Below are 21,913 nucleotides of genomic sequence, written 5' to 3' on the forward strand. Positions count from 1 at the left end.
ATTTTTAATTGATACCACCATTGTCTCCCTCTGCTGCACTTGTTGAATCACAATGATCCATTTTTTTATATTTTCAGGCTCTGCTGCCCACCAGACGCTGGTTCAACACTGTGCTGGACGACTCTCACCTGGTGGTCAGCTGCCACTTGTCCAGTCTGACCAAGCGGGAGCAGGAGGGTCACCTCTTCTGCCAGGTATTCAAAGCTCACCCGTGAAAACCTTCTGAGCACCTGACGTGATGTTCCGTGTGGTTCCCTGCAGCTCCTGGACATGCTGAAGTTCTACACTGGGTTCGAGATCAACGACCAGACGGGGAACGCTCTGACGGAGAAGGAGATGACCACGCTGCACTACGACAAGATCACCTCTCTGCAGGTATTGATTCATTACAAACGTCTGTGTGTGATCCCAGATGATGATCTGTGAACGTCCACAGAGAGCCGCCTTTGCTCACTTCCCGGAGCTCCAGGACTTTGCTCTGGCTAACGTGGCAGCGGTCGACACCCGCGACTCTCTGAAGAAGCACTTCGGTCATCTCAGGTGAGAACCTCCATATTTGAGTCGGATACGCTCGCCCGAGTCCACCTCTGCCGTTATCTCGTTTGAACCAGCAGCTGGTGGAGCCGGAACGTCGCGCCTCATTAACCTAATCGATTTGTAGCCGCGTGAGGGCGAACTGAAGAACATCTGCGTTAGTCGGATCACATCAGCCCAGTGGCCGCGCTGCTTTATTCAGTGTGTTAGCTCTCATGTTCACTTAGTCTTTCAGGCCGGAGTTAATAAACTCATCTTTGTTCATGACGTACAAGTCGACATGTTTATGAGCCATGTCACGTGATTGTTGTGGGGGATGAACTCTTATCGCTGGTGTTGTAGAAACAACAGAGTTGTAGAGTTGTAATCATGACATTCATATCAAAAATTACAACAGATCAGACTTATTCATCACTTGGCAAAAGTCATTTTTTTTCATCATTTTTGTCTCTCCATGCGAAAGAGCAGAGTCTCTCCTGAATGACTGAGCTCTCATCCTATCTCTGAGGTAGTCTTAAGTAATGTGGCCCACTTGTATCCAAGATGTTGTCCTTTAGATTACAAAGTTGGTGATCATAGATGATAATAGGAACGTATATGGACCATTAAATTGTCTTCTGGCTCAGCTCTGTCTTTGCTTGTGTATATACATACAATTATAAAGTGGTTCCAAAGCTTATAAAAATAGGATTTAATCTATATGAACTCTTACCTCAAGATGTGGCTTCATCACATGTTTGAGAATCGTTATTTTTTTATGTCTGTTTAGGTGTGTCGTGTCTTAAATGGTAGAAAGAGTCTCTTGCTAAAAGCAGTAGTTTCATCATGACTCAAAATAGGTCCACCTGAGCGCTGGGTTATTTGTTTGCGGCGTGTTCACGTATTTATTTGCGAGCATTAATCAGACTCGGCTGGCGTGTCATTATCCGTCTCCTCCGCTCTCCGGATTATAACCACTAAAGCTCCGACACTAAGTTTCTTAGAGTCAGACTCCGAGTTCTGAGCTGAGCCGAGCTGAATCAGGTAGAGACCAGGCCCGGCTACTTTCAAGCCTTTCCCAGAACTCCATTGTTCCCCCCTGCATCATCGCTGTCACCCTGCGAACACCATCCTGCGAGGAAACTCCTAAAAATGCCGATCAGATTTAACCGTTTTTTTTTTTTTTCATTCAAAGAAGTCGAGCTAATTCCGCTAAATTCCGGAGACGCAGCCCGCCAGCTAAGCTGTCTTTCACCTGCCGCTCTAAACCCATCCACTATGTCCCCAAAACACACACACACACACACACACCCAAAGAATTATTACACACACACGGTTACATAAGATGTCATTAAAACCCAAAACAACTTTAAATTGAGTTGAAGGGATGATGGAAGCGGTGAGTCAGCAGAAAAACTACTGATTCAGTTCAAGCTGACGAATGTCCTGGAAGCCTTTTCAGAGATCTGGACAGACAGTGACACGTCCTGCTCGTGGGCCCTCCAGTCCAGAGGAAACTTTGCCTGCACACTCTTCTCCTTCATGAATATTTTCCACAGAATTTAATCAGAAAAAGAAAAACGCTTGTCTCACACCTACACAAAACATGGGGCTGAGATGATTGAAAATACACAATGCAGTTTATGGTGAAGAGATGCACACTAAAAATGTAATATAATGTATATAATCTATTTGCCAGAGCTAACAAGAGAGAGTCTTGGCAACTCGACTACATGAGAAGCTGTCTTGAAGTATATTACCAATTCATCATTGTAACATTGTTGGTCTCACCTGTGAAAACAATATCCAGAACCTGCATCATATTCCAGCCACAAACGTAAAGATGGTGGGTGTGACGACAGAATTGGACATTTTTTCACAATTTGTCACTTTCACAGATAAAAATCTGCTCAACACAAGAAGCTTCAACTTTGCCTCCATGTATCCTATTTTCCTTCATTTTCTTGTTTTTGTCCTTGTTTCTTTGTTTCCTAGTTTCCCTACTTGTTCCCTTGTTTTTTATTTTTTGTTTTCTTATTTTCGAGTTTCCATCCTTGTTTTCATGTAGCCTAGTTTCATTATTTGATTCTGTTTTCTTCCTCGTTAACTTCTGTGGGTCGTAGTTTCTACCCTTGCCTCCTATTATCCTTCCTGGTTTCCAAGTTAAGTTTAAATTTCCTTATTTTCCAGTTTCCTTCCTTATTTTCCTTTTAACTCTTTTGCTAGGTTTTTCTCATCATAGTTATTGACTTTGATTTATTAGTTTCCTTCTAGTTTGCTTCCCTAATTGTTTTCTTGTTTTGATTTTGGTTTCCTTCCTCGTTTCCATGTACATGTGGGTATCCTAGTTTTGTACTTGGTTCCTTGTTTCCATCCTATTTTCCATTCCTTGTTTTCTAGATATTTTCTTAGTAGCTTGTGTCTCTATCCTTGTATCATAGTCCATATCCTCCTTAACAACTCAGGCTAGTGGCTATAACTGGTCATTAAAGGGTTCATGTCAAATGGTTGAATCCCAAAAGCTACTTTAGTCCAGACAATTCCACTTGGTATCACGAGGCAGTAAAAGTGCATCTCTGAATAAAATAAACCTGAAGCGGCTGCACTTGTTTTGACGTTCTCCGTGTCAGCAGCTTGGCTTCCATCACGACCTGCCAGTGTCACGTCAAGTGTTTGTGACCTGTGCCAGGTCATCCAATGCCCGGGCCAAACCGCAGAGACGGCAGAATTTCCGCCCCGTCACCCTAAATGTGGCATCAAGATGCATGCACGTACACGGACGGGGTCTCTGGGTGCCTCGTGTGTCTGTCACAAACCTGCACCGTCGCTGTCCTTCGCCGCGTACCAGCTCCTGCCCGTGTCACGGCCTGTCAGCCTGATTAGAACATGACTGTATGCAGAGAGCCACGCCTCAGCTTCCAGAGACGGGGATGGGCTTTGCCTCATAATCCTGTCGCATCAATGCACCTCGGCCCCTCGACACACATGCTGACGGCGCAGGAGTGCGGTGTCAGAGCAAAGTGAGCAATCGCTTTGTGCCGCAGTGCTAACAAGCACCAAGAATTAGATCCTGTATTTTCACACCTTTGTGCTCGCACCTTTCCAGAACCCTTGTTACACATGCAACCCCAAATAAGAAGATTATGTTCCCTCGGCAGAGAGCTCCACTTCAGCTTCACATAAGAATGTTGAAAAAAGGAAAAATATATATCTACTTCTTTATTTATCTGACATTTCTATTTCTGCCCTGCACAGTCCCAACACTCTCCACCGGGTGGCCTCCTACCTCTGTCTGCTGCCGGAGCTGTCGGAAGGACAAGCTACTACTCACGAGAAGGAGGTTCTTCTGGAACTGCTGGTGAGTGTCGTCCTAGAGGTGTTCAGGGGCATCCGAGTTGAGGCGTTTGCTGCAGACATGCAACGCGAATTGGTTTCAGCTTCCCTTCAAGAAATGCCCTGCTCACCAACCCAGCGCTGTTATTTAAAGAAGTGAAGAGTAAAGAAGGTGTCAGCGAGCAGGCCGCCAGCTGCTGTCAAACATGGTAATGAATCAAACTGACTGAAGGGAAGGAAAACGCATATATATCCATAATCTCCACTTGAGCTCCCACGGACCTGAAATAAAGAAGAGTAATACACGTCATTATACATGATTATAAACAAAGAGCTCTTGACGGGAGAAAATTCAACATAAAGTTGTTACCGTTCAGCGATCACTGCTCGAAACCATTAGGTTACAAACATATATCTTTGTATAATGATGTGAGAAGTTATTTTCATTTGCTAGAGAATATGCATTGATGTTTGAAGATGAATTTCAGTTTAATGTTGTAGAGTAATTAAAAAGAAAAACCAAAAAAACAACAGCTTTCGGGGAAAATAAATATTATTTTGTGCTCAGATATTTTATATTAGCTGTATGTGTGAGCCTTCCCAGTCTAGAGGTTCATCTGGGGGCCGCATTTGGAAGTCTGCTGTTTGTGTTCACTGAAATGAGTGTAATGTTCACCACTAGTTTATAAAAAAAACAAAAAACAAAACAAGCCAGATGATGCAAGAAAGAAAAGTTTGTCACGAATACAGAGGATTCTAAAGCTACGTCTCTGCTCTTGTTTGTTGTGGAGCTGCTGCAGTCCTGACCTTGAACCCACACAAACTCCCTCTGCTCCCTGTCGTCCCTCTCCAATTCTCCTCTAATCCCATTACCACTTGGTTCCTGCGTCTTGGAGTCGTAGGTTAAATTACCGACCGTGTTGATGTGATAAAGATGTTTTTCATGTTCTGGAGAAGCTCTTAAAGACCCGGGGTGCTTTGATTGAGCCTCCACGTTTACCTCCAGCATCATCCAGGCTTCGGGTCCCCCTCAACCCCCACTCACCCTCTTCATCAAACTGGTGTTTGCAGTCAGTCCCCCGGTTATTACTAATGACCTGCGCTGCCACCGCGCCAACCCCCCCCTCCCTCCCAACAGAGTGCCCGAGAGGAGATGTTTCCGAATTATCTGATTAGATTGGTTCCATGTTAGGCGGCTCATTTGTTTGTGCCCCAGGTTGCCCCTGACAACCAGCATGTCCAATCTGATGACATTAATAGAAGAGTACCACACTGCAGTATTTATGAAGTGGAACTGATGATGGACCAACATCCACAAGCTTCCCAGGATTAATAATGTGGAGCTCCAGGAGGGCCTCTCTTGATCTTATCTACTGCGGCTACTAATATAATAATTCCTTCTTTTAATTCGCTGCAATATATCTGTCGGTCATGTGGCTCTCACAACTGATTTGTAACTATAGTTATTATAAAGTATATCATGATAAAAATACAAAGATACTTTTTTTTATTGTTTTGAATGAATTCTACAGTCCAGCGGTGTCTAACTCAGCGAGACATTGAGGGGGATCTCTTGGCTGGTTCGGTTCACCAGATTTTGGATGATAAATTAAATACAAATAACTTGTAGCCTGAGACTCGGAGGTTATGTGCAGGAAATGTCGACGGGGACTATGACGACTTGTGCGCTCACTTCCTGGTGTTTTTCTCCAGGTTTCCCGCCACGAGCGCAGAATCTCCCAGATCGAGCAGCTGAACCAGATGCCCCTTTACCCCACAGAGAAGATCATCTGGGACGAGAACATCGTTCCGACCGAGTACTACTCTGGTGAAGGTATGTTGTTGAGATTGTGTGATGGCTCCTCTCGCTTCCTCTCTCCATGCTCCCTCCGCTGACCTAACGGTTCAAGGACTACTATTCTTAGCCTGCGTGAGTGAGTGTCAAACTCCATCTCTCTGTAACAGCCACGCCCTCCCTGCTGGGAGAAGTGTAGCGTCTCACAAGGCCCTTTTTTTTCATGGAAAAAACCACCCGCATCTGCTCATTTGACGGTGATGCTGAAGATGATCTCCTCTCACCTCTAATGACACACTCCAGGGCAGCAAACACACCTTTATGTCTGATCATTAGAAAATGTTCTAGTGTTGACACACCAGACCCCTCTGTCCAATGTCCTCTCAATCTTTCAGCAGTCTAAGTCACAAACAAAATGTATATTGACTTAATAGGAAGAAGATGTCATGAATATTACGACTTTTGATTTTGATTGATTAAATGTATCTTAATCATCCACGTTTGTTCTCAAATACCAGTTTACTTTTGTTGTTGACATCCGTAATCTCGGTCCCTTATCTTGAACACTGACATCTTTATAGGTAAACATCAACATGGACTTTAATCTCATTGAATCTGAGCACACAATCCGGCAGGCCACATAAAATGACTTGGCGGGCCGAATTTTTGGCCCCCAGGCCATGAGTTTGACACGTGTTGTAACGTACACCGGGCATTTTTTTCATTCACCGGATTGAAATTAGTTTCTGAGGCCCACTTTAAAACGGCAATTTAGCAGAATTACCACAAAACAAAACCGAAGCATAACGAAACAATAACTATATCCATCAACAATACATTAAACAATACTAGTAATAAATTAAGTGCCTACAGAGCAGCTCCATTGTTTATCAGTCTGACAGCTACGAGCAAGAAGCTGTTCCTAAGTCTCGTGGTTCTCTGGAGATCCTCTTCTCGATCGTATTCACCCTTTCAAAGATCGATTGTCTCGCTCTCTATACCTTTGTCCTTTCTGTCGCGTGGTTTGTGTTTTCTGTCATTGACTCTTCAAGACATCCGTAAATTAAACTTTGCAATTCTCCTGACCTTGACTGGAACAACTTCATTTTCCAGGCTGTTTGGCTTTACCGAAGTTAAATCTCCAGTTCCTGACCCTGCACGACTACCTGCTGAGGAACTTCAACCTCTTCCGCCTTGAGTCCACCTACGAGATCCGCCAGGACATCGAGGACGTGGTGTACCGCATGAAGCCCTGGTGAGAACATACTGCAGTCACGATTTTCTCTGTTTTTGTGGTGTTATTAATTCAAAGCCGCAAACATTTGGTAAACCAAATTTGGAGCTGCAATCGTGTTCCCATTATGTCAAGAGATTTGGCGACTCGCTTGTTGTTTTCACCAGAGTAAATAAGTAAACAGACGTGCCAAGCGCTGCCCTACATCCACCCCGCTGTGTCGTCTTAACTTGTCGTCTCCGCTCGCAGGCAGTCGGAGTACGGCGGGGTGGTTTTCGGGGGCTGGGCCAGGATGGCTCAGGCCATCACCTCCTTCTCCATCGTGGAGGTGGCCAAGCCGAACATCGGAGAGAGCTGGCCGGCACGGGTGCGGGCAGACGTGACCGTCAACCTCAGCATTCAGGATCACATCAAGAATGAGTGGGAAGGTAAAGAGTAGAACACCAGCCAGTACCATTTCTGCAGTCCAATTAATCATCTACAGTAATCTTAGACCAGGGGTGGGAAATAAAATTACTTCAGAGGCCACATATTATATACTGTGATTGTTGTTAGGGGCCGTTAAGTACAAAAACATCACCAAAAAAACAACATATAGATTTATTGATAAATCATCATTATTTAATTTATACTTTGATATAAAGACTTTTTTCTAAATATGTCTTCAATATTTCAACATTCAGCAAAAAGACAAAGAAAAAACTTAAACAAAGATCTTACCCGTCAGAAACATTTTTCTCATGTTCTACCTAAATTATTGATGACTTCACAAGGGCTGCAAAGGGCCACCTGTGGCCCCCAGGCCTCACTTTGCTTGTCTAAGACTCACAAAAATATTCTTCACCTTAAACAAAAAATCCTTTAAAAAATGTTTTTCCAGAGCAGGTATAACTTTTAACATCAAAATAGACTCAATTGTAAAAATAGAAATGTTCCCGTCATAAAAAATGACAATTTTAATCTTAGCAATGTTAGGCACTAGCCACGCTAGCAAATATAGCTTTCCGTTTAAAATATCCTTAACTTTAAATTACAAATGAAAAAAGCTAGATTGGAAAACTTTATATCGATCATGTTTCAGTAAGAAAAAATTAATATATATTTTTAAAGAAAACCTAGTTTATTATACTTGAGACCTACAGTCATACTTAAATGAATGTTTATTTGTTTTTCCAAATGAGATTTCTTTAAAGAGAATTATGGATCTCTACTAGCAGGCGTAGTAACTGTAATCCATACGTGTTTGAATGCTGCTCGACAGTCGGATGTGTTTCTGCCCTCTCGGCTTTTTTCTTAAAGGTTTCACTGTAATTTTCTTCCTTGTTCAGCGGCGCGGCAGAATAACGGCATGATCCCGGTCGTATAATTAAAGCTTCATGTTTTAAAGATCAGGCCTGCGCTGACGCTGCAGTTTTCTCCGCCGGGCTACTAATCTGTTCCACCAGTCACCTCCCGTAACCCCTCCGTCTATTTCCGTCCTCATCTGGAACGAATCCCTTCTCTCCGTCTTTAATTGTGTCCCTCTAACCCCGGGTCCCGCAGGGCTGAGGAAGCACGACGTTTGCTTCCTGATCACGGTGAGGCCCACGCTGGCGTACGGCACACGCTTCGACCGGCGCCAGTCCTTCGTGAACCAGACGGGCCTGGCGTACGTTCGGGGCTGCGAGGTGCAGGGGATGCTGGACGAGAAGGGTCGTGTCATTGAAGAAGGTACACACACGCACACACATGTGTCATCCTCCCACCAGACTTCTGAGCCTCTGGACAGGGTCACAGTGAGGTTGTCATGGCGACGGCCTCCATCGTGGTCTCACCTGCTCACATTTACATGTCATTAACCTGCGGTAACAACACCTCCCCCTCCCCCGCCCGTCACCTGACACCCTTCATGCACTATATTTGGGCACATGTGCTGGTCTTGCAGAAGCAGCAGCAGGATTTGACTTTCACACTTACGTGAAGATATCACTGCCATTTTCATAAGCATATTGACATTTGGAAACCGGATCCTTGACCTTTTACCAATCGACTCGCTGTCATCTGCCCTGTAAGAGTTGGAGCTTTTATGTTTGTAGCCTGACGGAATAAAACCAGATTTTTCACGTTTCCTCCCTGCTGTGCGGAACAGCGATTATACCGTAACATAGGTTTGGGATTATTCCCATGGAAACCATAGGGAGCATCAACACAATCTTCCCATGTCATTGAAAGGCCTGACATGGTCTTCCCACTCACACTCGTGTGCTAGCTGAAGTCTCCCCGTGCTGAGCGAGCAAGTTAGGCTTCCTATGGAGGGTCGATTAAAGAGAAACGAGGTTCAGTTTGGACCAGATTTGAATATTTGTTCAATCACTGAATATTCATGACTCTAGGTTTTGCACTATATCATTGCACTCTTATGCTCTAGCACAGCGCGACTAAATCAGCAGGAAATGTGTACCATCTGAATGCTTAGTTTGAAATAATTTAGCCTTTCTATGCTTATGAATCCATTTGTATGAATGTTCCTTAAACATCTAAGCTAAGTCCACTCCCCACTGTAACCTTCCTGCTCTGCCCCTCCCCCCCACACTTGTGTATCTCGATCACAGTGGTCCCCGGACATATTGTGGTTCACCTTCTATGGCATCACTGTTTCACTTTCGTTTTGCTTTGTACACTGTACTACATATTCAAATACATTCCAGTAATCTCAAGTGAGCAACGGCAATGTTCATTGTCATTGTTACTGATGAAGTAGACGATTTATAAATAGAGCAGATAAACCCAACACAACCACAGAAGTTGGTGGGAGGCACTAATTAATTAATTAATGCAACCAACTTATTTATGGTGCAAACAAAAGGGTAAAAATCTTTCTACACACTGCTGTATTAAATGGAGGCTTAATACACTGGTCGCTACAATCCTGTATTGAAAATTCTACGTTGCTCTGTCAAATTGCCTGACGGCTGCGATTGGTTGGCTGGGCGGCAAAGCGTTACGGAAGCCGTTCAGGTCACCGTTACTAAGTAGGGTGTTGAGAGAGATGGCACCTTAAATGCAATGTTTTGTTCCAATAAATAAATGTTCGCTAAATGGTAATTTCTTTGTAATCTTACTTTACTTTGTCTCTCCAGGCCCAGAGCCCAGACCCAAACTACAAGGAGACTCCAGAACATTCCGGGTCTGGCTTGACCCAAACCAGTACCAGCAGGACATGACAAACAGCATCCAGTCGGGCACGGAGGACCCATACGAGACGTTCACCATCCTCATGAGACGCAAGCCCAAAGAGAACAACTTCAAGGTTTGATTACTGTGGATGAGTCGGTCATTCCTGTAAAGCCCCCCGCCCACCTTTATCTATGGACCTTGAGCTCCATCGTCGCCTGCGCCTCCTCTCGAGTGATCTATCGCACGTATTGCTCTCTCGAGGGAGTTGTTGCTGCAGGGTTGGGGCCGGGGCAAGTCTGAGATCACCTTCTACTCAAGGCCCTTTAATTGATCCTCAGTGAACAACGTTTCCCGCCAGAAGTTGGCGTCTGAGAGGACACTTGACGGAAGCAATTTCTCTTGTCGACGATAAGATAATGAGCTCATATAAGTCAAGTTTCTCTGTTTCCATGCCTTCATTTTCACCAGTGGCTTTAGAATTGCATAATGTTTCAATGTAAAACTATATTAAGTCGTTTATACAACGTTAAAATCCCACATAATTGTAGTAATAACACATTTATTCATTTTTTCTCCGAGTATTTAATGCGGCTCTTGATACCAAACTATATAGATTTTTAAAATGAAAATGTCAGTTGTTTTTTTTTAAATCATCATTTATGGCCCTCTTGAACTTCCTGACAGCACACCCTTGGATTTTTAATTTGCAATTTCGGAATCTTTCTGTTGTTAGGTAAAATTTCTCAATGCAAACAAGTTGTTTACTTCTGTAGATAGAAAAAGGTGCTAAAGTGAAAATTTGTTGTCGACTTCATTATTCGGCTGCTGTTCCTCTTCATTATCTCACCGGCCCGGCCCCTCGCATGACAGATGTTGAAGTGTTTTCATGTCGTGGAAGCGCGGAGGAACTAATGGGTGTTCAAGAAACATTCCCTGGCATCTTTGAAGTTTGACAGCAGCAGGTTTCCTTCACGCCGTTTGATCCAAGCGCTGTCAGGAAGCGTGCGCCTCATTAAAACGTAACCAACAAAACATCTCCAACCTTAACCGCTGTGCTGATGTCGGACGTGAGATTTGAGGTTGGGTTCTACTCTGATCGGTGCCTGTCCCGTCGCAGGCGGTTCTGGAGACCATCAGGCACCTGATGAACACGGAGTGTGTGGTGCCGGCCTGGCTGCACGACATCATCCTGGGCTACGGGGATCCAGGCAGCGCCCACTACTCAAAGATGCCCATTCAGATTCCCACGCTGGACTTCCACGACACCTTCCTGTCCCTGGAACATCTGCGCTCCTGCTTCCCTGGTCACACAGTGAAAGTGGTGGAGGAGAAGACGGAGCTGCAGGTGCCACCATTCAGGTGAAGCTCTTCTCTCAGAGTTCAGATCTCTAACCAGAAAACTTGTTTGCTGACAGTCTTTCCTCTTCCAGAATCAAGTTTCCAGTTCGAAACAACCCTGTTAAGGGAAAGAAGAGAAAGGCGGAAGAAGAAGTGAAGGTCAAAGAAGAGGATGACAAGACTTTGATAGTGGAGCCTTATGTCGCCCCCAACCGTGGGCCGTACCCCTATAACCAGCCCAAGAGGTGAGAGCTTCTGAGAAGCGACAATTTGCAATATTTATCTACTCTTTTCACATCCACCGAGAAGGTAATTTGATCAGCATTCGCATCTAGGAACAGAAGATTAGATTCTAGTGGTGTTCTGGGTTCAGGAAGGTTTTAAGGGTTTCATCATTCAGACATCATTCAATGCATTTTATGAAGCAACTTCGAAAGAGACTTTTGCTTTGGGCAACATGGGAAGGTGCAAGTTTAATCAGAATCTGACCAACAAAAAGTTTCTTTACAGTTTAAAGAGGTACCAACTAGTACTTTTGATTTATTTAAAACCGCATGATGGAGTTTAAGTAGTTTTTTAAGTTCACTAAATACACACATTTATTATTTACAAGTGTAAATAAACTTTTGGCAACAATTTTCCTTAAAATTATGTAATTGATTGTTCGTTCTTAAATATTTTTTATTATAAATGATATTTAAAAGCTGAATTTGACTTGCAAAATCTTTAGGAATCCTAAAGAACCACTGTAGAGAAATGTAGCCACACTTGTCCTTCCATGTAAAATATAGTTGAATCCAACATGGCTCCTGCAGCAGTTCAAGTTTCCTTCCGTCTCACAACCACGTAACATGTTTCCTGACAGGAACACGATCCAGTTCACGCCCACACAGATCGAAGCCATCCGGGCCGGAATGCAGCCGGGACTCACCATGGTGAGTTGAGAAGAGACTTGACAACTTGCTTTGTTACACGCATGCTTTGTTAGAGACCAAAAGTGTTGTCGTCTGTTCTGGTGAAGTTGAGCTTTGTAACTTTATAATTTTGTTTAAACCCTGAACACTCCGCACCAGGAGGTGTCTTTGACTTGACGCCCCTCTTTCATCCCAACAAACACCACCCCATATGAAAATACCACAATCGTTGGCAAGCAATAATGCGCACGCCGTCACTGTTGTTGTTTTGTGTTGCTATCAGCTCAGCGGGAAGCTTGTGACCCCCCTAAAGCTCACAGCTCCGCATGAAGCAACACTCTGCCAGTCCTCCTGGCTCTTTCATGTCAGACAACAAGTGAGATTCTGGCGACTATTTTCAGCCCAAACGAGTCACCTGAGAACGCCCAAACAGCCGCTTCATGAATAGTGATGCTCGGAATTACAGCAGCTCGCTAACTAGACTGATTTTCATGGTAACAAGCATCACTGCAGGGTTCAGCCCAGTTCAGTCCATGCTGCCTGTCAGAAGCGCTCCACTCCCTCGGAGGCATTTGTATGTTTCACCCCGAAAAAACTCTTCTCCTCTTATCCTTCGTCCAGGTTGTTGGACCACCTGGAACCGGAAAGACAGATGTTGCTGTTCAAATCATTTCCAATCTTTACCACAACTTCCCTGAGCAGAGGACGCTGATCGTCACACACTCCAATCAGGTCACACATGCACACACACACACAAACACGCATGCACGCATAGCTCAACAAACTTTCTTGTTAAAACTGATAAAGGGGGAACCTTCAGATCAGCTAATCGGCAAGTGATTTATTAAGCCAAGAGCAGAAATTAAAACCTCTCTCCGGTGCCCACGTCTTTTTTCTGGCTATTAAGTCATCAAAACATCTCTAATCCTCTGAAACTTGAGAGCGAGGAAGTACTTTGACTCGTATTATTCCTCAATCTTTTTTTTTTTCTTCCAAGTTGTTTTTCAACCCGGATCCAAACGTTTGAACCACTAAACAACATCTCTTATCTATCCCGACCACGTTTGGACACAACTTCCTATAAAAATTTAACAAGGGCAAGATTACATCTGGAGAGCCTATAAATCAGACCATTATATGTTTTTAAATTGTCGATTAAAAAAGAAACGTAGGTAGTCAGAGTCATTAGCTGTGATAAATAATTACAAAGATTTGCAGTTTGTAAAAACATAAGTTAGGAGGGTTTGTTTTATTATCCAAACCATTACATATTTTGAGTTGCCTTAATACACTGGTTGCTGTTTTATGTGTTAATTGTTTACTGAATCACTTCAGGGTCACTTAGGGGTGCAGTTTTATCTATCCATCTATCTATTATAGCTTTTTTGTTTTAATTTCTGGCTAATAAAAGTAACTTTGAAATTATGCGAATTAAAGTACTAAGAAAAAATAATAATACTAAAATAAGTATTTATTAGTTTACATGTAAAACATTATATTCATTACAAAAATCACAAGTAAAATCAAAATGGTGATGAAGTTGCTTGAGTCTGACTTGAACCGTCGCCACGGTTACGCTCACACCAGGCCCTGAACCAGCTGTTTGAGAAGATCATGGCCCTGGACATCGATGAGCGCCATCTTCTGCGTCTGGGACACGGTGAAGAAGAGCTGGAGACGGAGAAGGACTTCAGCAGGTGAGAACGCAAACGTTGTTATGGAAGGTTCCGTGTTTGGGACGTTTACACAAACACAGCAGCTTGAGTTGGACAAATGTGTTTTAGAGGGACCGAGAAACACACAAAAAAATGGCCTGACAGTCGATGTCTGAACCCGTCGCACCAGCACCAGCTCGGTTGTGTAGCTAAGACCGTCAATGAGGCGTCGATGAAACGCCATCTGCAGATTCTGCGCTAATCCGCACCAGCTTCTCATTTCAAGGCGGTGACGCGGTTAATCCATCACTCTGGGCTTTGTAATCAGATATCGCTATTTGTCGTGTTCCAGAGCGCTCGCTGACTTCATAAACACGGATCCCGTGTCCGCCGTGGAAATCAATAAACGTTGCAACACCCGCCCCAGTATTTGTACTTAGTTTTCGTTATTCGATTAAGTCTATCGATCCTCCGCACCACGCTGAGTCAGATGACGGGATTTAGACACTCGGGTCATTTTGAACACGTTCAGACAACATGCGTTTAAACCCACACACACGAGAATAAATGAAACGTCAGCAGAAATAACTAATCTCATTCATTGTCCAAAATAATGAATTCACACTCGGGGGTCAGAGGTTAAAGAGGTTACGTGTGCAATGAAGTAGCACCTTTTCCTAAATCGGATTAATGAAGAGGAACCACGCGGCAGATGATGATGAAGATGTTGAGTGTGAGGAAGAGCATCGTAACATCATTGTTGTCATAGCCTGCCCCGGGACTCGGCCGCTCCATATCATGAATAATGTATCAGCACCAGGGAGCCGGAATAATCCACAGGAATTAATAAATAATTACACGAGTAAATGTCGGTGGATTTCCGTTTCTGGGGCAGAGGACCAGAGCTCGCCTCTCTCTAGTACTGTTGATCGCAGCTAACCAGGGAAGCGAACGTCCAGCATCGCCGACCTACTGCCTTAGTTAGCATCACTTGTGAATTATTCATCTATAGAATTAAATACTTGTGTTTGACTTGTGCCAGCATTGATTGCACACTCGCCTGCAGGGAAGTCTCCTCTTGACTCCGCCTCAGGTCACATGACTGATACTCTTGCAAGTCGACCATGAAATGACTTTGGTTAATGGCTACTGACAAAGTTAATTTGGTTCTTCAATGAAGCAGAAATATATTCACTTAAACCTGCATTCATTCAAATCTAAAATATATACATTTATAATTTTGATTATATTGATGTTGAAAAGACCTTGTATAGCTAATCTAATAAATAGTGTCATGATTATTATAAATATAAAACCTGTTTATTTTTTCATTATCCACAAATCTGTAACTCGTAATATTAGTACGTTTTTATGCATTTATTTTTAGTCTTTCATAAATCCCATATATACCAGGGGTGTTGATATCAATCACTAGGATTGTACTGTAGTATCATTACATTGGAAGGGAGGACACCCAAAAATGTTCCCCACTCCAAAAAACATTTAAAGAGCCACTCTATCCATGATCAATCTATCCATTGGTCCGGCTACACTAGAGCAACTGGAGAGTTGTATTGGAGAGTGTATTAGAACAACTACTCTTCTGATTGGCTAGCATAACTACATGTTTTTGAGGTGGATCATTTTGAATGTAGCTCCTAAAAAAGTGGGAGCTTCTGACATGTACTGTGATGCAGCGTTCTCCCTTACATCGCCTCAAAACAGTTCTGAAATTCCACAATTGGTTTGCTGACTCATCTGAATTTAAAGTCAATCTTATTTTGTCCCGGCTCAGAATTACCTGAGGGAGCCCCGTGATCCCCAAATCCACCATCAACCTCCTCTGCTTACTGTTCTCTTTCTCCACACGTCTCTTACTTCACAAGCAACTGCTGAGTTTCTGAGTGAAAAAAAAGGCTTCAACGCTGAATTTTAATCACTTCTGCTTCCGCTGCTGCGATTTAAAGTATCTGTACAACCGACATTGTTAATTACCACCTTATCCATCTTTGGCGCCGAGCAAATTGCCCCCTATAGCTTTCACCACACTTCCACAAGAGGGGCGGGGCTGTGAGGAGCCGTGGAAGCTGTTTGTTATAACATTAAATTATGCAGCCAGTGAGACGTGAGAGAGTTAGCTCAGGATTGAATGTTTCCTCCTCGTGTGTGTCTGTGTGTGTTCTCCGACATCGCCGCGATACATGCGACTCCCTCCCTCTCGCTCCAATCAGCGTCCTGAGCCAGATCCTAAATAGAAGGTGAAAGCTGCATTAATGGCGCCTGTGATGTCTCTTTCTTCACGTTTCTGCACATCACAACAGATCTCGCCTCTGCTCTCTCTGTTCACACTCGTCGCCCGGCTCTCCTGCTCCAGAGGTCACACGCCTTCTTTGTCTAATTGTCTCGCTGCTAATTAGGCCCAGATCGTCTTTGAGTCGTCTGCTGAGTGGAGATCTTTCAGGCTAAAAATAGATTCTGCAATTACACTTCCCACTTCCTGCCTTGTTGTAGAGGAGCTAGTCGTGATCCTAAAGCTTTGTAGTCGCCTCACAGGTTTGTAGGCTGTCGGACACGATGCTGGAATCTGTACTCCACTTCATCGATGTTAGGGGTATCAAACTAAATCACACAAGGTGCCATACTATTTGAGCACTCTGGGCCAAACAACATATATTTACCCAAAAGAAAGATTTGTTGTTGCCCTTTTCTTCTTTGAGGCTGGTTTTATCTCAATTATAACTGCTTGTCCTCGTTTACTAAACAAATTCCTTTCATTCAACTAGTTCAATCGGTTTTACTTTCATTGTTGACATCCATAATCTCTGTTGTCTTATTTTACACACTGGCATCTTCATATCAACACAGACATTAATCTACTTTGTTTTTGAGCCAACCATCCAGCTGGCTAAATAAACTGACCTGGAAGGCCGGTTTTGGCCCCCAGGCCTTGACTTTATATAATTATGTTCTAGTTAAAAACTTGAGGGGAAAAAAGCAGGGTTGTGACGATATATGGAGATATTTTTTATTACTGTATCCATATTCACTAGCACTGTATCCACATTTAAATAAAACAGTTTTTTTTAAACCTATACTTATAGCAGTGGCTCTGCTGCTGTGCGCGGATGTTAGGAGGAGAAATCCCTCCACAGGATTCAACAGCACTAACTAAAGTATCTAGACAAGCGCCACGACAAAGAATATGATCAGGAAGGAACAAGAAAGACGAAACTAAACGAAGCAGTTAACTTTGCTGTTCTGAAAAGACGAGAGGAACTTTGAGTCGACGCATAAAAGAGAGTTTATGTTTAATACTGGTAAAAATAAAGACCGACGGCGCTGAAATCCGTGTGCGTGACATCGGCAATAAATTTAAATTCCACAAAAATTGCGATCAATGATGACACAAAAATACATTTAACAAGTTAAGTTTAGTCATAACACCGTTAAATGCTTTTCTAACTTGCGTTTAAATCGTGTTAATCACAGATCAAATAATTTTTATGTTTTTAATTTTAAATAAAATAACTCTGAATTATAGTTAAATGTTCTTTCAAAGGTTAAATATATATATTTAAAATCGGCTTTTAAGGCTGATGTTTGGACTTATTTTGCCTTAAAAAAAACAGAATTTAAAGTTAAATGAAACACTGACGGATACTGAATATTGCATGTTGCTCCAGGTTGTTTGACTCTGTAAATGAACTTCATTGTTTATTGTTAATGTAAGTTTACATTTTTGTAAATTATATATTTGAGAAGCACTTTCCTGCAAGCTTTCACATTTGATTATAGAAAGTATATACACCAGTATTAATTTAGTTGCTGAAAAAGTGTTGTTTCAATGGTTTGTAACATGAGCGTAATTGGTGAAAATAAATTAAACACACATCTATGCTGTTGAGTTCACTGACATTGAGTGTTCAAAACAACTCTGGACTTCACTCAGCATATACTGTATATATGCTACTGGTTTATTGGTATTTTAAAAAAACAAAAAAAACATCTTCAACACTCTCATCAAGTAGATTTTAACATGCATGAAATGAACATAAACTTTAAACTGAGCTGAAGTGGCAGACAAGTGTGACCTCCTGTGGTGGCATTAATATTTTTAGTTGGCACATTTGTGTCGTTGGCTTCCTGATTTAGTAGATCTGGGTCGTATAAAAACCTGATCAAGGCCACTATTGGCCCCATGGAGTCTCTTCTAGTCACTCCTGTCACAACTGGTTTTTGTATTAGTATTTAAACTGTTTGATCTTATGAAGCTGTATTGCAATCTCTCTCGGCCTGAGTAACTCACTACATTTATAGCGAATGAAATGACAAATAAAAATCTTGTCTTCATATTGGTCCAGAATCATTCAGATCAACCTAGAGTTATAGTTGAAACAACCACAGACGCGCTGCTGTTGCACCTCCGAGGTGACACCATGAAGTGTGAAACTCTGATCACCAGTTCTCACCCGGCTGCTGCTGCTTCTACCCGCAGGTACGGACGTGTCAACTACGTTCTCGCCCGGCGACTGGAGCTGCTGCAGGAGGTGGGCCGTCTGCAGGAGAGTCTGGACGTCCCCGGGGACGTCTCCTACACATGCGAGACCGCCGGACACTTCTACCTGTACCAGGTGAGTCCTCCTCGAGCTGTGTGTTGAACCATGACACCTCACTGTAAGTGGTCACGGTCCAGCAGACGCACTCAAACGATGGTGCGTGTTAATGATCCGTTCAGACTTTATGGTCACACAGAATTGGTTTCCTCCCTCCAGCAAACTCTTCTATAAATGATGTTTAAGGACCCGAGAGGTCTCGTCTGAGCCGCTTTATTAAGTCCACAGCAGGAGTTCGTCTGCAGCCACGCTAGCACTGTTTGTGCTCGCGGTGAAGAACACAACTTTATTAAGCTCACGGACAAACGCGTGAAAAAATGATGATGGCTTCAGTTCAGTTTATCGACGGCTGCAGCTTCTCAGCTTAACTCAATTGTACAAAAAAAAAGAAAGTGAACTGAAAGTGGTAAACCTGCTTGAGACAGAAGTTTGAATTGAAATATGCGATCTGCCTGCAGAGCCGCAGCACGGGTGACACTGGAAGTACACTTGAAAGACAATTTAATGGGTAAAAAATCGAAATCAAAGGAAATAAAATTAATAAAAAACGGAAACATAATGGGAAAATTAAGTACCATGAACCCAAATAATGAATCGCATTGTTTTATTTTAGGTACAATTAAAGATTTAAATGGTTCCATGTTGTAAATGAACAAGAAATATTGACGACACTAATGCGTGTCTAAATAAATACCCCCAAAATATATGAAAATAAAGTGTAGCATTTGGGATTCTTTACATGCAAATTCAGGAAATATGGGTGAAATCATAAAAACTTGAACGACGTACAGAAGTATGATTTCCAAATAAAATATAAGTTTTCAAAACTTAGACTGTTTACTTCTATAGTTGAGGGTTAGTTTTTGTATTTTATGTTTTTATGATTACGTTACAGTGCAAGTTGTGGTAATGAATTATTAGTTGACACATTCATTTAAACTCTTAAGATTGAATTCTGTTGATGTGTGGGAGCTTATTTGAAAATATATTTTTTTTCATATTTATTTTGATGCTCGATCAAACTGAATAGAATCAAGCTTTTGACCTCACTTGAGTCTCTGTACTCATGTTGTGTTGTAAATCTGAAAAGAAACGTGTGTGACTGAGCTCCTCTCAACCCTCGCCCTCCTCCAGGTGATCTCGCGCTGGGAGGAATTCCTCAGCAAGGTCAAACCCAAGCAGGGCCAATCTGCGGAGGCTGGCACGGTGGCGTTACACTTCCCCTTCCACAAGTACTTCTCCAACGCCCCCCAGCCCGTGTTCAAGGGCCAGTCATACGAGGAGGACATGGACATCGCCAAGGGCTGCTACCGCCACATCAGGAAGATCTTCACCCAGCTGGAGGTGAGTTGGTCACATGGGCACACAGGTTGCCAATACTGGCTGCAGTCTGCCCGCGTGCCTCCGAGCTACTCTCTTCTCGACCACCCTAGCTGACTAAACCCCAAATCACAACTTAATGAGTCATTATTAATTTATCACAGCAACGTTCTCATTGAAAATGTAGCTGAGCTGGCTGCTGACTTTCTTCTTGTTGGCTCGCTGCCGCGCTCGTCGCCCAGGAAACTGTTTGAGGAGTCTACGGACAGAACATGAAATTTTACCCATTTTTCTACTACCCCTCATGTCGACAAGGGGTTGGGATTATTTTAGTAATTTGTTTTTTTTTAAAGAGTTTTATTGAAATCAATGTCCGTTTAATCTAGCAACTGGAGCTATGTCTTTGCCATCTTCATTTTTTCGTCCAAAAAGACCCTTAACATTGAAATACCTCCATGATGATTGTCTGAGATGTCCATCTAGTATTAAAGCCTCGACATAAAGAGTTGTTCAACGACCCATTGTAGACATTAGACTTGGAGCTTAGCAATATTGACTTGTTTAATTTCTACCAAGATTTTTATTTATTTTTGTTTCGTTATTTGAAGGTTTTTTTAAGAAAATATTTCATGGTTTTGCAATGTGATTAGATAGGTTTTTGGGTTACAAATAGTACTTAGGACTAAGGACTTCTCTTGTTATGCTGTGCAAAGCAAAGAAGTGGCCCAAGAGTGTTGAAATGATTTGGGGATCCAGATGATGATTAGAGGTCACTTACAGTCCGAACAATTGACCTGCTTGGAGGTGATAAAATGACACAAATTGTGTTTTAAGAGAAACAACTGGGATAAAAGTGGACTAAACCAGAAAAAACTGATCACCATAGCAGGAAGTGGAGCTTGTGGAAAAAAAACCTGCTGCTGTGAAGAAAGCTTTCCGAGTGGACTCCGCCTCATCTCATCAGTCTCACCTTCTTATCTGCACTCTTGTCTGCAAAGATGAAACCCCCCAAAACTGCACACTGATCTCTGTTACCTGATATTCGCTTCGTCTCACAAACAGCCGCCACCCTGCCGCGCAGCGACGTCTCCATAGAGATAAGATTTATGGGAACAAGAGGAAGGTCTCTGAGAAAGCAATAAAGGAGTTATTGGCTGGAGGTAATATCCCAACATGTGTAGTGACCTTGATTTATCCGGCCGGCCCGTGATTCTCCGCAGCTCCTCCCTCCTCCCTCGGCCTCACCCATGCTGCAGTGAGAGCTCCGCGCCCATTAAGAGGCTCCACTGTCTCTGCTGCAGCCCACAAAAAAACATCTTCTGCTGATTCTGCGGATGCCTCCGTGTTTTCCAAATGTTTGAGCTGCGGACTGAAGTGTCCAGCTGGGGCGGCGACCGTCTCTTCCTCCTCTACCTCCCTCAAGAGAGTCTCCATTTCATCCTTCAATCCAGCCGGCAGCTGAAACCTGAGCTCGTCAATATTTTACAATCCGATCGTTTTTTTGATATTAACGCTAAAAATAAACAACACATCAAATATTCACGACCCCGTTGGCGTCCACATGGACTTCTCTGTCATCCTGCCTTCGATACTCTGATCACATCTGGAAGCACCAAAGCCGTTGTCGTTTGTGGAAATCTATAGATTACATTTTTCTCTTCTGTGGAGGGAGAGAATAAAAATAATTGATCTCATTTAAAAGTTTGTTAATAAATAACACTGTAAAGGCAATAATGGAAAAAAATTATGTAAATCAACAAGTGTAAATAAGCCATGACATTATTAAGATGAGCCGGAATTGTACATTATTTCGTTGTACGGTAAACATTGAAAATTCTCACAATTAAGGGAAGAACTCTGTGATAATTCAATCAGTTAATTTATTTTTTTAAACAAATCAATACAAAATGAGTACAATAGGGCAGAATAAAACTTCCAGATTCATGAATGCTACATGAATGCTTTTCTAGGGCACCATGTGCCGAACTCTGCCCAGCTCTGTCATAAAGCGGTCACTGATCTGAGTCGTGCAGAAGACATCA

At 42.8% G+C, this 21,913-nt stretch overlaps 1 protein-coding gene across 1 annotated transcript in view; it reads left to right on the forward strand.

Annotated features, from left to right (window-relative positions):
• The window catches only part of aqr (aquarius intron-binding spliceosomal factor), a 47,399-nt gene that overhangs the window by 7,706 nt on the left and 17,780 nt on the right, over positions 1-21,913 (forward strand). The window contains exons 11-26 of the mRNA XM_087779262.1: positions 78-194; positions 262-375; positions 437-540; positions 3,769-3,871; positions 5,560-5,680; positions 6,755-6,896; positions 7,125-7,303; positions 8,418-8,585; positions 9,995-10,164; positions 11,149-11,390; positions 11,462-11,614; positions 12,235-12,304; positions 12,905-13,015; positions 13,871-13,980; positions 18,434-18,569; positions 19,686-19,895. Of these exons, the coding sequence (XP_087635388.1) occupies positions 78-194; positions 262-375; positions 437-540; positions 3,769-3,871; positions 5,560-5,680; positions 6,755-6,896; positions 7,125-7,303; positions 8,418-8,585; positions 9,995-10,164; positions 11,149-11,390; positions 11,462-11,614; positions 12,235-12,304; positions 12,905-13,015; positions 13,871-13,980; positions 18,434-18,569; positions 19,686-19,895 (2,250 nt within the window). The remainder of the gene's footprint in view (positions 1-77; positions 195-261; positions 376-436; positions 541-3,768; positions 3,872-5,559; positions 5,681-6,754; positions 6,897-7,124; positions 7,304-8,417; positions 8,586-9,994; positions 10,165-11,148; positions 11,391-11,461; positions 11,615-12,234; positions 12,305-12,904; positions 13,016-13,870; positions 13,981-18,433; positions 18,570-19,685; positions 19,896-21,913) is intronic.

This window comes from Callionymus lyra, chromosome 18 (assembly GCF_982586985.1).
Source record: "Callionymus lyra chromosome 18, fCalLyr1.hap1.1, whole genome shotgun sequence".
NCBI classification, from domain to species: domain Eukaryota; kingdom Metazoa; phylum Chordata; class Actinopteri; order Syngnathiformes; family Callionymidae; genus Callionymus; species Callionymus lyra.